General features: G+C 42.2%; 1 protein-coding gene across 1 annotated transcript in view; it reads right to left on the bottom strand.

Annotated features, from left to right (window-relative positions):
• Positions 1 to 3,445: 3,445 nt before the first annotated feature.
• The window catches only part of Tmprss11a (transmembrane serine protease 11A), a 57,190-nt gene continuing 45,209 nt past the window's right edge, over positions 3,446 to 15,426 (bottom strand). Inside the window, exons 12-15 of the mRNA XM_012950344.2 lie at positions 13,596 to 13,767; positions 10,524 to 10,783; positions 7,691 to 7,833; positions 3,446 to 3,607 (exon numbers count right to left, since the gene is read on the bottom strand). Coding sequence (XP_012805798.2) covers positions 3,446 to 3,607; positions 7,691 to 7,833; positions 10,524 to 10,783; positions 13,596 to 13,767 — 737 coding nt within the window. The remainder of the gene's footprint in view (positions 3,608 to 7,690; positions 7,834 to 10,523; positions 10,784 to 13,595; positions 13,768 to 15,426) is intronic.

Raw genomic sequence — 15,426 nt, 5'->3', positions numbered from 1 at the left:
TCCCCAGTCTTGGAGGCCAAAGTGGTAGGGATTGGTTAGGAAAAAAATTTCCTTGGCACCATCTAACTATCTTGAGAATCTTGAAGTCATCGAGGCTCGGGGCTCCCAGCACAGGAGGGCGTTCCTGGGGGAAGCCAGGGCAGGAGGGCCCAGGGCTCAGAGGCGGTGTGCGGGACCCAGGCAGTGATCATGTGACAGCGCTCATCTGGCCTTAGCCTCCTGAGCACTGGGGTGACAAGCGTATGCCACCACACATGCAGCACTTTGGGACTGACTTGTGGGAGGAAGGAGGGCAGACTTGAACCCTTGGTCTGAGACACCTTGCAGTGCTCTGGGCAGAGCTTGATGGACTGTTCTGACCAGAGTCAAGAGACCTAACTGTAGAAAGAAGGATGGGCGAGGCAAGCTTGCTTTAGGGAGGGAAGAAAGAGCTTCCCCAGACTAGGCTAGAAGCAAAACTTATACCTTGACACCACGGGTATTTATATTTGGGAAGAAGCAACATTGTCTTGAAATAAGTTCAGATAATTGGCAGCTGGCTGCCTAAAAATTGTTTCCTTCCTAATATAAACCCGATTCAAATGTACTCACCAAAAAATTTCAGAGATCAAAAAATACAGGCAGTCATTAACATTTGTGCAGAAAATCTATGGAGCATTAGCCAAGCTGTTTATACGTCTGGCTTCAGTTTTAACCATAAAATACATGTGTTGGCTATATGAACTGTGCAGTTTCTTCTAAACTTTAAAATTCTATGACCATAACTTATGGATCAAGATTTTCTTGAGTCCAGATTATAAATCTCTTGATTTTCAAGGATTATTTTTATGCATTCTTAGTAGCACGTGTTGAAAATTATAGAGAAATGTGAATGCTTCAGTGGAGCCGCTTATTTGGACTGCCTGAGTACATGGCTTCCCTGCCGGTCAGCTCTGGTACCTGTCGCTGGCAAGGCAAGGACACACTCAGAGCCTTCATTTAACTGATGTGCAGAACAGAAGCCCAAGCCTCCTCCCATCTTCATGAGATACTTTACTTAGGGAGTTTCTGTGGTGTGCGCTTAACGTTTAGCTTTATTGAAATACAAATGTAACAATAAGGTTGCATGATGACAGCACGGCGGAGGCCCAGCAGCTGCAGCAGTCGGCGCTGCAGTGTGGCGCTGACCGGACTCGGTCTTGCGAAGCTGCGGAACCGAGACCGCCCCGGGCACAGCCGGAGGTCTTCCAGCCACCGCCTACAGCGCCTGCTGCGCACAGCCCGAGCCGCTGCTATCTCTTTCTTGGAAGCTTTGGAATTATAATAAGCATACTGTTGCTTATCTTTGCTTTCATTTTCCCCTTCTCAGTAGGAATAGGAAATCCAATTCAGGTGTTTATACAGTCACCAATGACTGAACGGGAGTTTCTGAGGCTGTTCAAACAGGTAAACAGACTATGGATCCTGAAACTATGACTAGCTTGAACAAGGCTTCAACACCACCGATGTACATTTCACCTGAGACGTGTTCCTCGCAATGCTATGTCACATGCCTCACCAACTGTTCCCAGGACACACTGCCTACTAGAAAGTTCTTGTTGTCAAGGTGATTACAGGAATTAACGGGCACATTTCCTGAACCTACAGATGACTTACTAGAAAAGGAGCCTGAAATGCTAGGGAGCAAAATGATCGGGTTGGGCCCCCACAAGGAAGTTTAAACAGAGTATGTAACTTTCAGAATCAACAATAGTCTGGTGGGCTCCTAAATGAAAGACATCAATGCAAAACACTGGTTGGATAGATCAACCTTTACCATATAAGGAGGCATACGTTAATGAAGTAATGTAGAAAGATAGGAAAAGAGTTAAATATCAAAATCTTCCTTTTATGGAGAGACTTGCAAGGTCAGGACCGAACTGTAAGATGGAGCAACAAAGAAAGGTCATAGAGAGACAATTAAATCAGGACTGGATTAGAAATAGAGAAATGTCCTGCTATTCAGGCCACAAGGTAATATTATGTAGAGTGGCTAACACTGACCTTTCTGAGGTGAAAATGTCCATCCCCTATAGCCGCCAGAGCTGCCTGTCAGGGCTCTTGGCTAGAGCCCTGGATAAGTATGATATGAGTCTGGATAAGATATTAACCAGCTTGCAATTCTTGACTTTCTTCTTTAAGATGTTACTAGAATGTCTGTGGGGCAAGAGGTTAATGAGTTAAGCAGGAAACCAAGGAGAATATTGTGCAAGATTTCTTAGAGAACAGAAGCCACATGCATAAGTTGCTATGTCTTGCATGCAAAAATTCGAATGCATTGTAAAAATGTAAATAGAGAAGCAGAGCTTTGCTTGCTGCCCGAACACGTCCCCTGAACCACTGGTCCACACCACGTCCTCACATCGGGCTCCACACGTCCCCTTCGAGCTCTACGGCGCGCTGAGGCCGGACCTCGGCAGCTACAGTTGTACCACGAGACTCAGCAGGTAAGTTGGTGGAGGATATGAAAAGCAACAAAAATTTCCTTTTTCTGTGGAAAGATAATGATCTTTGAGATTGAGCTAATGATCTCAATAGTTTTTCAGGCATTTGCCATCAAAACAATGGACAAAATGTCCCCTGGTGGTAAAAACACGTAAGTGCATTTTAAGTGACTTGAATGCTTGTCGTTTCATTAACTTTCCCCAAGTTTTCATAACAAAAATATTTTAAGTAATTATATTAGTCATTAATAGTGTTTCTCTAAGTATTTTAGGAATATGAACAGCTGTGTGAATGTCTAGTTGTGTGTGTAAAAATACAAGCAAAGATTAGAAATCTTTCATAGCTGAAAGACCATCATTTCCTTAATTTATTATTGAACTTTGATTTCTGCATATAACTTTATTTTATAAAAGTCATAGAAGACATTTAGAAGTAACAAATTTATTTCTTGTGATAGAAACATCTTTGGAAAACCTAGAAGAAATGGAAAATAGAAATGAAAAGAGAGGAGTTGTGAGCTCTGGGGAAATGACAGCTAACTAGGAATTTCCTGAACTCTTGAGAGTTCAAAAAGACTCTCACTGAAGTTGGGGGGCACACTTGACACAGGTGTGTCTCCAGAAGTTTCCCAGTCTGTCTTCAAACCCTCACATCACGTCTGATTTCTACCCTACTGGCTTAAAGAGCTGAATATATCTGCTGTATTTCTGAAGTCAGGATCAACCAGCCTACCACTTTGCAAGTAAAGCTGGAGTGGGGGCGGGGAGCAAAAAGGACTAACAGGATGGGAACAAGATCAGTGATAGTGTACTCATAGATTAAAGTCTTGCCTATGCATTTTTGATTAAAGATTCTGAGAGAAATCATGCTGCTTGCGTCATGTTGCCGGGTCCCATCTCGCTACGCTAATGCTCACTGAACATCCAAATTCTTGAACATATGCCACCTGCATACACAGTTCTGATTAAGCTTTTACAATGCGTTAGAGGCCTGTTTTGGAAGCAATCCAGCGTCGATAATAAGTTACATCTGTGTAGACTCCAGGTTTGTTCTTTTGACCACAGTTATAACCCCAGCTCACAATTCCAATGAGATACCAGGTATCTTTATTATCTTTTACAACCAGCGGTCCCCCAGAATCACCCTGAAATTAAAAAGAAGAAAAGAACAATTAACTAAAAGTTTATTATTTTAAATATTTTGATGAGCCATCTATTTCATTAATAGATAGTGGATATTTAGATTACTAACTTAGAATAATCAAATGAAATGTGGATTTAGGAATTACAGATAGCATTGAGTTTTAGTTTCCACATTTTTATGTTAATTTTTATTTAAAGTAAACAACACATAGTTAAGAGGGAAAACAAAGACTTGAATAAGAAGAGGCAATCATACATCCTACAGTTCCTTGTCCAGCCTTATCCAAGAGGTAGTCACTTCATGCTTGTTTACAGGTTTCTAACAGTACCCGATTCCTTCTTGTTAAACAACGGGATCCATTTCTGTTTCTCAGTTCAGACTGTATAGACTGCTCACCTGTGGGTAGGCGGGGATTCACTTCCAAAACCTCTTCTCAACTTTCTTTCACTATTTCTTTGTCATCTGGTTAAATTAACAACCAATGTTTGCTTTAATATCCTTTTATAAATGTTATTTATTGATGAGTCAAGTAACACATTTTATTTTTGTTACCTTTCATTGTCAGACTTTGATTTTCTAAAATTTATACCACTCTTATTTAAAAATTATTTATTTGTAATCAGGAAGAGACAGAAGAGAGGCAGACAAAGAAAGAATGGGCATGCCAGGCCCTCTAGCAACTGCAAACGAACTCCAGATGCATGTGCTGCTTTGTGCATCTTCTAACTTTATGTGGGTACTAGGGAATTGAACCCAGTTTATTAGGTTTTGCAGGTGAGCATTTAGACCACTGAGCCATCTCTGCAGCCCAACACTCTTTCATTTGACTACTTTTCTTACTTGTGGCAAATGGTGAAATGTTTCCAAGACTCTACCAAGATCTAGCAACTTTTGTTAATACCAAGGTCATCAGCTAAGATGAGAATTCTTTTGCTCAGTCTCTCTCAAAACACACAATCTCTATTAATTCTCTCTCTCTCTCTCTCTCTCTCACACACACACACACACACACACACACACACACTCACACTTTAACTTGAACTAGTTACTTTGTCCCTAGAGCTTTCATAATTCTTTTGTCTTGGATTCATAGAGTTTTGAGTCCACTTTTTGGATAGGTGCCCTTATTTTGTGGAAGCCTTATAAAGGTGATTTTATACTAAAAAAAAAACAAAACAAAACAAACAGTATGAGAGGTTGCAGAGTTGGGAGAAAGAGATGAATTTGAATGTAAGTTCCCATGCTTAGATGCTTTACACATCTCATAGATGCATAAATATGAAGCCTATAAATTTAACTAATTTCAGCTCACATGCAAGGAGGCAGAAGAATACAGCAAAGAAACCAAGAAGCCTGGGTCATCCTCTAGTGTCCATGTGAGAACACATTCAAACCCACCAGAGGTTAAACAGGGTGAACATAATTGCCTATCCCTTATTCGCTTAGATGTTCCCCTGAGGTTTCACCGTGAATACAAATCATCAGTGTGCTGGATATGAACTGTTTTCATAGCTGGGATGAACCTACTCTATCCTCTGGACTTTTTTCTTTTTCTTTTTTTTTTAAATTTATTCAAAGCATGTTTGTTACCCATTAACTTCTACCTCTTTAAAAATATTTATTGTTTATTTATTTGAAAGACAGAAAGAGGCAGAGCGAGGGGAGAGGGAGAGGGAGAGGGAGAGGGAGAGGGAGAGGGAGAGGGAGAGAGAGAGAGAGAGAGAGAGAGAGAGAGAGAGAGAGAGAGTCAGAATGTGCGTGCCAGGGCCTCTAGCCACTGCAAATGAACTCCAGGTACATGCACCCCTTGTGCTTCTGGCTTACATGGGTCCTGGAGAATCAAACTGGGATCCTTTGCCTTTGCAGGCAAATGCCTTAACTGCTAAGCCATCTCTCCAGCCCCTGAATTTTTTTTTCTTTTTGGTACTCTCCAGCCCCTGGGTTTTTTTTCTTTTTGGTACTGCCAATTGAACCCAGTGCCCAGGGCTTCCATGTCCCCTGCTCACGTCCCCTCATAGCAGCATGACTTCTTGACATTCATTGGCTTAACAACAAAAGACTGTCTATCTCTGCCTCCCTCCATTGAGTAAGTTTTCAGTGAATGTGGTTCTCTTTAGATCATCCAAAAAAAATTCAGGATTATGATCTTTATCCCATTTCATGTAGTCTGACAGTAGAGGGAAAAGGTCCTCAGAATGAAAATTAACAGAGAGTGCAACATAATGGATATTTTGGATATAGCAAGCAGTCTTCCATGCAGCATTGTGGGTATAGAAACGGAGGTAGTGTTATTTAAAAAGCCATACATTAAAAACACATTGCACTACCATAGGTGAGATAAGTTTATATATATATATATCCAGCTCTGAGGTGCCTGCTGGTCTAGCATAGAACCCAGAGTCTGCTTTGAGACAAGGACTCCAACTGTGCCACATGCCTTATGCAAAATATTTTCAAGTCATGGTTTAGATAGACTAAATTTGAATGGCATTAGTCACCCCATTACCCCTCTTTCTTCTCACTAATTCCCATTTTTTATTTTTATTAATTATGAGCATTCCTGCATAGCACATTGCATATTGGTCATATTCCCCCTGGGCTCATCTCCTTGCAGTGGAGTGGCCCAGCCCTCAAGAGACCACGGAGCATCCCCGGTCCTCACAGCCCACGAGGGTGCTGAGCTGCTCTATGCCAGAGCACACTGAGTGTCAAGTGAAGACCCTGCCAGTAACAAGGAAGGTCAGAGGACATCTTCTAAGCAGGCTCCGATTAAAAGCTTTCATGCAAAAAAAAAAAAAAAAAAAAGGGTTAAGCTCTTTTAATATAAGGTATGTGAAAAATATTAAAGTTTATATTAAAAATAAATACTTAAGACAATAAAAATAATCTAAATAGTGTGGAGAATATAAACTGTGTGGGAAATATAAAGCTTGATTAATTAATTGAAAGTTAACATAGGACCAGGCCTAGTTAAGTCCCAGCACTCGGGAGGCTGAGGCAAAAGGACTGCAGTGAGTTCTTTGGCAAACTGGAGCTACAGAATGAGTTCCCCTGCCTTGGAAAAGACCCCCCCCAAAAAAACCTTAATGCAAAACTTGAACTGCCAATAGGTAAGAGGACACCTGGCATGCTCTGGGGAGATTGGTGTGGATAAAGCCTCCCAGAGGCAACCTCCCATGGGTATCCCCCAAGCACCTGCAGCTCCCCATGGCTGACGCTGCGCCCAGGTTCTCTGTACCCCAAGTTGGGCCCTGCCACTCTGACCTGATGCATAGACTGGAAATATAATCTCCCCAGTTACCCCAGATGGAAATATATCTTAATAAAAAACAATTCTAGCTAGAAATTTAGATATCACACTACTCCTACCTCTCCCCCAACCATCTCGATCCTTTCATTTCAACCATGTTATCCTTTCCTTTGTCAATTTTACCTCCGATCTAAAGTGACCACACACACTCTGCACTTTGCAATGCATGCAACCTGTCCACAGCACTCCTCTCCAGTTTCTCTCCTTACTGTGATCGGAAAGATTTTCACTTGTTCAAATCTGATTCGACCACTCCTTATAGAACATACTTCCTGTAAGTGTTTTGAAGATTTTTCATATATTAATTGAACATTATCTGACAATAAAAATAGCTCAATCAAAACTTTTCCTGTAGAAAAGGGGCAAAGTATTGCAGATGGCTGACAGAGCTGTCCATGCTGACCTGGTACCCACCCTTCCTCCTGGCCCATAGCACGTAGGTGCTGTTTTTCACAAGCAGACTTGAACTTCCTCAGTCCCTAGAGCTCTCCTTACTTCCCTGTCATTTGCAAAGCCCAGCAGCTTGAATTCAATTCCCCAGTATCTGTGTAAAGCCAGGTGCATAAAGCGACACATGTGTCTAGATTTTGTTTGCAGTGGCAGGAGGCCCTAGTACACCCATGCTTTCTAACTCTCTTTCTCTCGCAAATAGATGAACAAATAACTAAAGTAAACAAATTAATTAATTAAAAAAGAAGCTAGAGTGTTTCCTGGGCCAGGTAAGGAAGTTTTGAGTTAGTGGCATTTGGATCATTTGGTCTTTCTCCCACCTACCCTGCAGGCATCATAAATCCCTTCCAGATATCCAGCACAGAACATCCCAGGCTGAATGTCATTGCCATACACCTGCGGCTGTTTGCAAATGTCATTGCTGATGATCTGCACTCTTGCTTCTCTAAGGTTATTTTGGGATTCCCCTTAAGAAAAAATAAAAACAAGGTAAGATTAGTTTACAAAATCAATATCCTTAGCTTGAGGAAAAGAAATAGTTTTTTTTTTTCCAAATCTTTATTCTAAGATGAATCTAATTAAAATCTGGTACATTTAATGATACCTACGGTCTTACTACATTTTCATAAATATTTTTACAGGAAAGAGGATCATTTATTTTCTTTTATTGAAAATCTTTGTACTTTTACTGTTGAATGCTTTTAATTTTAACAAAGGCATTCTATTTTTTAAAATAATTTTTGTAATTATGGATTACAGATGATTCCCAGAAACCTCCTATGCTCCTATACCTCGGCCTAATAAAATACCTCTCATCCTGTGTGCATTTGCGTTATCCTTTCTGTCTTACAGAACACTACCACGTACATAATGGCGTTAAGTGACAATGGCTTCATCTCATATAAATTTGAGGCTCCAGATTATAAGCTAGATCCCAAAGTCAGTTTTACGGCAGGCAAACCTAATGGCCAAGAACATCACACGCATTCTGGGAGCCTTTGCTTCGAACCACAGGGGCTGGAAAACACTGGTGCTCGGATGTGCAGCACTGGGATGGCACCCGCCCTCCCTCTGATTTCCCTGCTGCTCCCAAGTACGGCTGGGAACCTGTGAATGTAATGGGCTTCATCTTAATGCTCAGGTTTGTATGATATGGCAAAGGAATTTGGCATATGTAATAATCTCCTTCATCAGGCTGACTCTGAGTTCATCTAAAAGGAGACCATCCAAGGTGGCTCGCGCAAATCAGGTTCCTGGAGTTCAGAGAAACTCCTGATGACATGGAGGAGTTGAGTTACCATGACTTAGCGTTACATCTGCACATGTGCAAGCAGCAGAGTTCTGCCACCAGCCAGGCAGCCGGGGGAGCGTCCTGAGCCAGAGCTGCCAGCTGCCAGCACCCAGCAGAGCGCTGCTCCAGGGACTCCGGGGAGGGAACCCAGCTGAGCGGAGCTCCTGACCCAGGGAGACGCTGGGATGACAACACAGGCGGTATTAGGTGGGCCAGCGGCGGTGATGTGCTCCACAGCGGTGGGAAAGTCAGGATGACCACCCCAGGATCTTCTGGTGACATGTTGGCAAATACATTTAAAAAAGTATCAGAAAATAAAAATGAAAAATACTTTTCTAAAGTCATTGTTTCTTTGAATGAATGCATATAATTTGCCTATTAACTTAAAAAATCATAATTAGCTCTGGGAAGGATAAGGTGAATATGCCAACTGACACTTTCTAGGTGACAATATGTTTATAACTTGTATAGCAAATTACTTGGTAAAATGTAATCCAAGTTATTAAAAGCATAGCTCCAAAATTTTAGACTGCCCTAAACTTTGCTTCAACTGCTTTGAGAGCACTTAATGTTATTTCTTACCAAGTATTGATTTTTTAATTAAAGAATTTCATTTTTACTTATTAATTTTCTATATTATCTTTTTATTCTCAGCTTTGCTTATTTTTCTTATGTATTATTGCTGTTTTGCTTTGTTTTAGAGTCACTGGTTTTCTCTTCTTTATTAATTTCTTTCTTTCTTTATCTTTTTTTGGTTTTTCAAGGTAGGGTCTCACTCTAGCCCAGGCTGACCTGGAATTCACTATGGAGTCTCAGGGTGGCCTTGAACTCACGGCAATTTTCCTACCTCTGCTTCCCCGAGTGCTGGGATTAAAGGCGTGCGCCACCACGCCCAGCTTCTTTCTTTCTTTTTGTTTGGTTTTCTGAGGTAGGGTCTCACTGTAGCCCAAGCAGACCTAGAATTCACTGCGTAGTCGCAGGGTGGCCTCAAACTCACAGCGATCCTCCTACCTCAGCCTCCTGAGTGCTGAGATTAAAGGCATGTACCACCATGCCTGACCTTTATTAGTTTGTTGAAGTAGAAACTTGAAGTATGGATTTGATGTCCTTTCTAATGTAAGCATAGCTGAATTTTGCATACAGTTGAAATTCAGTTGTAGGTATTTTACGATTTGCTTTAAGTCTTTGTTTTTAATTATGAGCACTTTCTTAATTTCTAACCACTTGTAGATTTTTCCAGGTATCTTTCTTGTTAGTAGTTTCCAGTTTCACTCTAAAGGTTATATGATGCATATTACGTGACCTTGTATTTTGTCATTTTCAGACAATCCCTTTTCATTTTCTCATAAACTCTAGCTGTTGCTAGACATGTATATAGATTACATTTATATATCTCAGTGTGTCTAGAAACTTAATGGAAGCCACCATAGATTAGTATGAAAAGTCGAGTAATTTTACAGAGGGTAAAAATTTGGGATAATTTATCTATATACTGTTTTTATACTCAATCACCATTATGTTACCTTCTTGAGAACTAAAATTTTGCAGTATGTGTTAGTGGGCTTGCTTTTGGCCATCTTTGCCACTATGGGGCGCTAGAGTTCCTCCCGGTGGCGCCAACCTGATGCCAACAGGACTGGCATAATGGATTTGGAGACTCAGAGCTGGGTGGCCTCATGTAACCTCGGTGTTACCTATGTCGCGGACAGATTTCTCCCACTTACTGACTTCCGCATGACAAGGCTCTTAAATCTGATTTTTCTTTTTTTTCCTGGACTTTCTGCCGTGGCTTGTTTGAACCGAGCAAGCTCCGAGTACCCCAGGGGAGCGGTGTGGCCCTGCGGGAGGCTGGCCCCCGGTACCCACCGCCGTAATAGAGCGCCCCGAAGCCCGTGATGTACACGGTGGAGTTCCACGGGAACGGCGCGGCGGCCGCGGGCAGGCAAATGCGGCGGACGTCGTCGGAGAAGGCGACCCTGGGCGCGAACTGCACCACGGCGATGTCGTGCGCCCGGGCCGGGGGCCGGTACCGCGCGTGCAGGACGATCCTCTTCACGTCCCTTTCCATTAGGGGGGGGCTGATGGTTGTTCCGAAGCTGACCTTCCACTGGCGTGGGTTCGCATTGCTGGAAGAGGTTGGAAATGAGCAGCGCGAGTTACGTGCGGATTTCTAAACGAGAAACGTCATCCCGAGAACACCTGGCTGCAACGACAGCAGTTTTGGCTACTTAAGCACGTCCACTGCTAGCATTTTGAAATACAGGATGTATGCAAATAGCAGACTAGGGCTGAAATTCAATACCCAATTACAGACTTTCATACCTTTGAGGCACGTGCAATCGTGATCATTTATTCCCGCAGCACATACTGAACGCCTGTATGGGGCATGTTGCTGAACAAGATGTTAAGTGTTCAGCTCACATTACTGTTATTATATTTGAGGGAAAGAAAACTATGAAAGTAAATTAAAATATTGGTTAATAACTTCAGTGATCAGGATTATTAATAAAAATAGGATAATCCATAGAAGTCCTAGTGAGGGGTTAAGGAAGGCTTTTTTTGGTGAGGCATTTAGGATGAGACACGGTTGGTGAGGTGTCAGCTATGAGAAGGTCAGAGAGAGAAATTTCCAGGTGACACTCAAAGGTCTTGGGCTACATAGGCTTAAACTTAGGACGTGAGAGGAGGAATTTTGGAGGAAGATGGAGATACAGGCAGGAAGAAGACTGTCTCACAGGATGCGAGACGGCACTCTGGGTCCATTTCAGTGGCACGGGAAGCCATGGAACGGTTTTAAATTAGAGATTACATAATCTCATTTAACTCTTCAAAGTCATGTCAGTTCTTTCTGGAAACTAGATTGTTGAAGATAAGTGTGGGCATGACTGGCATTGCCCGTGATGAGGGGGTGATCATCTGATGATGACCAGATAGGGCTTCACCCTAGCTGCTAGGCTAGGAAATGCCACACAGGGGACTACAAAAACACCGATGATTGTGAAAGATCACCGGCAAAGCCTTTGCTCTCTAGGAAGGAAAGTAAGGTCTAAGTGGACAGAGGCACGCTGAGGAGAGCTATGAATGCAGCCAAACACAAATTTGTAGACTTACCGAATACTCTATCAGTGTTTTTTTTTTTTTTTTTTTGTGTGTGTGTGTGTGAAAATCAGTTGGATGCTTCTCAGACATGAACTTGGTAGATGTCAATGTCATGTTGATGAATTAGGGTGAACTTTATTGATGCAAAGGTATTCCCTCAACTCAATTGTGTTTAGATGGATTTAGTGTTTAAGTCAAGTACTGAAGGCTTGGAAAGGAAAAAAATCAGACCTTTAACTGAAGTTACTGAAGTGTGAGTGACCAACCTAGGATTCAGACATGGCACTGTTAACACAGCATGTGTTTTACTACCTTTGTAGGTGACAAACCTGAACAATATACTTGACGTGAGGGATTCTAAGTGAAGACCAAGAATAAGCTTTCTGGGTCAAAATCAGTAAGACAAAAGTTGATGTTGATAAGTAGAAATAAATAGAAATCTAGACTCCAAAGAAAATTGTGAAAATTCAAAGCTTAGTCTAGAAGCCATCCCTGGAGAACACCAAAGTGTCAGCTCAATAATACATGACAATAATATGAAGTGATCTCTGGATAGGACAGGACAAAAGAATATGGGTTATTCTTCTCACTGACCCAGTGTCTGAAAGGTATGTTTGGGCACCACAAAGATGCACCCTTGTTTTCATTTCTGCTGTCGCTTAACCTTGTGTGTACGGGCAAGCATCTCAACTTTTCTTATATCCCTTGGGGAAAAGAGTTTACCAGCAGGGCTTACATAGAATAATGCATGTAAAAATTACATAAAATAAATGTTGGGCACCTAATCAGTGCCCATAGCTCACTGGAACTTAATAACTGCCACTAGTTGTTTATACAAAACACCATCACATAGTTACGGCCTGGGCGTGAGGCCGATGAAGCCATGCTCTTTCTCTTAGAACGCTTCCTTCACCCTGGAATCCCTTTGATCTCTGTGCAGGTCTTCCTGCTGGCAAGTTCTTTCTTGACTCTTCCCCGAACACGGCACTCCTTCAGTTCCACTAATACAGCTCTATTATCTGCATTAGAGATTTCTCTGAATCAAGTTGCCTCTCCTAAGGCAATGCTTCTCAAGTTTTAATGTGTATACAAATGACTAAAAGCTTTTAGTACAACACAACTTCTGATTTTGTGGTTCTGGAATTCAGCTTATCTGTTTTCAATTCTAGTACGTTCCCAAGTGTCACAAGTGTTGCTTGTACACAGTGGCCAAGGTCTATGGTTACGCTGCCCTTTCTTTACCATCCAAGGCTCTCTAAGGTCATTTCCTTTTAACTTCTTTTTAATCGTGTGACCCAGCATCTAACTCACTATCTCAGGTAGGATCCAACCAGTGTTTGACACTGCATGTATTCTAGGCTCTGATTTTAAACTGCAAATGTAAATCATAATAGAAATTTGGAGACAAGTGCCAATGCCATTAATTTGATTTGAGCAGTTCTCCAGCGTCACGCTTACCTAGCTTTCTGCATTTACAATTAGCCTGATTACTTACCATCATCATGAAACTGACCGACACTTGGCCGAGCAGACACTAGTGTTAAATGGAAAGAACCGCTGGACACAAGACTAGTTTATTAGTAGATGTGTTATGCTCAAATGACTTCTACTTTCTTAAAGTTTATTTAAAACTCAGAGGACTTGATTAGTGATTACTGGGATAATGCTTATTACTCTATTTCCACCCGACTTTCCAAATAAATGAGTGAGTGAAACAGTATTTTAAAGAAGAATCTGGAAGATTTTCTTAGCTTAGTCATTGTTAGGTTGTTACCTTGAATGTGGGATCCTCAGGGTTTCTTGGCAGAAGTGGGCACTGACTTCAGGTCAGTAACTCACCTTTTAAAACAATGTGCCGCGGTGACTAGCCACATGTTGCCAATCAAGGTGCCCCCACACTGGTGGATGTTACTGCGCTGAAGGGAAGCTTGCCAGGGCCAGGCCCCCCTGACCGCAAGGCTCCCAGACACTATTCTGTTCACAATTAGAGGGACAGCTCGTTTGCCACAACCTGAAAGAGATGAGACCATTAAACTGGAGGGAAGGTCTGTAATTTTGGTGCAGAGAACCTGACAGAACAGCGCTGCACCTTCCTCTATCATTTCTTAAACATGTGCTGTGTCACCTTCTGTCCACTACATTTCTGGAGGCACTTACACTCTCCCCTGTCACCTTTGTAGATGTGGACGTATGCTCTCCACTGAACTTTTGCTAAACTGCAAAGGATGCACACATCACAGTATCAAGTCACCCCTGTGGACTGGCCATTGCTAGTTGCCCAGTTATCCTTAGAGCTCCCACCAGGGCTACTGTTTCCCAATTGTAGGTGACTCCTGTACCAGGAAGTCCTCTTCAGAAGAACTTCCTCTGGCCAGGTAAGTAGTAACTCACATGGTGGAGACACCTCTCCCATCTGCCTTTCCGAAAGCCTGCGTTCTAAGGTGTGCGTGGATTAAGGTGTGCATCCTCGTCCGTCCGTAGCTCTCTAGGGCACTACCTTCCGTGCTTCCTTATAAACATTACACTCACTATTGACATGAACAGACATGCACTTTACCAGGTCAGAGGTGGCTTTGCTACTAGGGCTGCAACTAAGAAAGAAACCTATTAAGAGGACAGTGTTAATAGAGAACATGTAACAGGCTTAGTTCTTTCTCCAAATAAGTATCATAAAAGAAAACCCATTTAATTGGTATCAGTTATACTCTATGTGTTTTAGAAATCTCCATCATTCCACCATGATCCTCATTTGGACAACCATTTTTCTTCATCTGAAAGACAGCTACAGCTTTCCCATCATTCCTCTACCTGAATCTTGTCCTTCTATACTCTGCTCTCCACACTGGAAACAAAATGGCATTTCTGAAATGTGTGAACCCTTCAGTGACACTTCATTGCCCTCCAAATAAAGTCAAACCAGTTCAATGTGATTCTGGTCCTGGGTAGCTATTAATGGTACCCCTTTCCCACACACTGCAGGTCCCAGTCTATGGTCTACCAAGATGACATTTGTCACTTACCAAGAAAGGACAATATCCTGGCTTGCCTGGTGACATTTTCTTTTTGCATGTGTATGGTGTCGTGTGTGTGTGTGTGTGTGTGTATGTGTGTGTGTGCAGATGTATGGTCATATGTGGGTGTGAAGGAAGGCCAGAGGTTGGCACCAGATGTCTTCTTCAATCACTCTCCACCTTATGTATGGAGACAGGGTCTCTCCTCTGACCCATAGTTCACTGATTTGGCTTCCTCGCTAGCCAGCTTGTCCTGGGGACCCGGCTGTCTCCTCCTTGTGAGCGTTGGGTACAGGTTCACATCTCCACGTGTGGCATTTACATGTGTGCTGGAAATCTGAACTCAGGCCATCATACTTGCATGACAAGTGTTTTAAGGACTGAGTCATCAGGAACTCCAGCCTCCTGAGGAAATTTTTATATGACATTACCCTTGCCCAGGCCAGTTACTACCAGTCACTTGATTCATGGCCTCTCCTCTCCAATTTCAGGGATTACTCTCTGACTCAACAACTCTAGGCTAGTTAACTTTCTGAATGTCATAGCACCGTGTACTCTCTTAAAGAATTTATCACACTATGCTGGTATTTTATAGCTGATTTGTGCTTTTATTTAACCTTATAGTTTATAGTTTTGAATAATACCATTTCTTATTCACC

This window comes from Jaculus jaculus, chromosome 11 (genome assembly GCF_020740685.1).
Source record: "Jaculus jaculus isolate mJacJac1 chromosome 11, mJacJac1.mat.Y.cur, whole genome shotgun sequence".
NCBI classification, from domain to species: Eukaryota; Metazoa; Chordata; class Mammalia; order Rodentia; family Dipodidae; genus Jaculus; species Jaculus jaculus.
The sequence above is the reverse complement of the archived record's forward strand: the minus strand, read 5'-3'. Positions and strand labels throughout refer to the sequence as shown.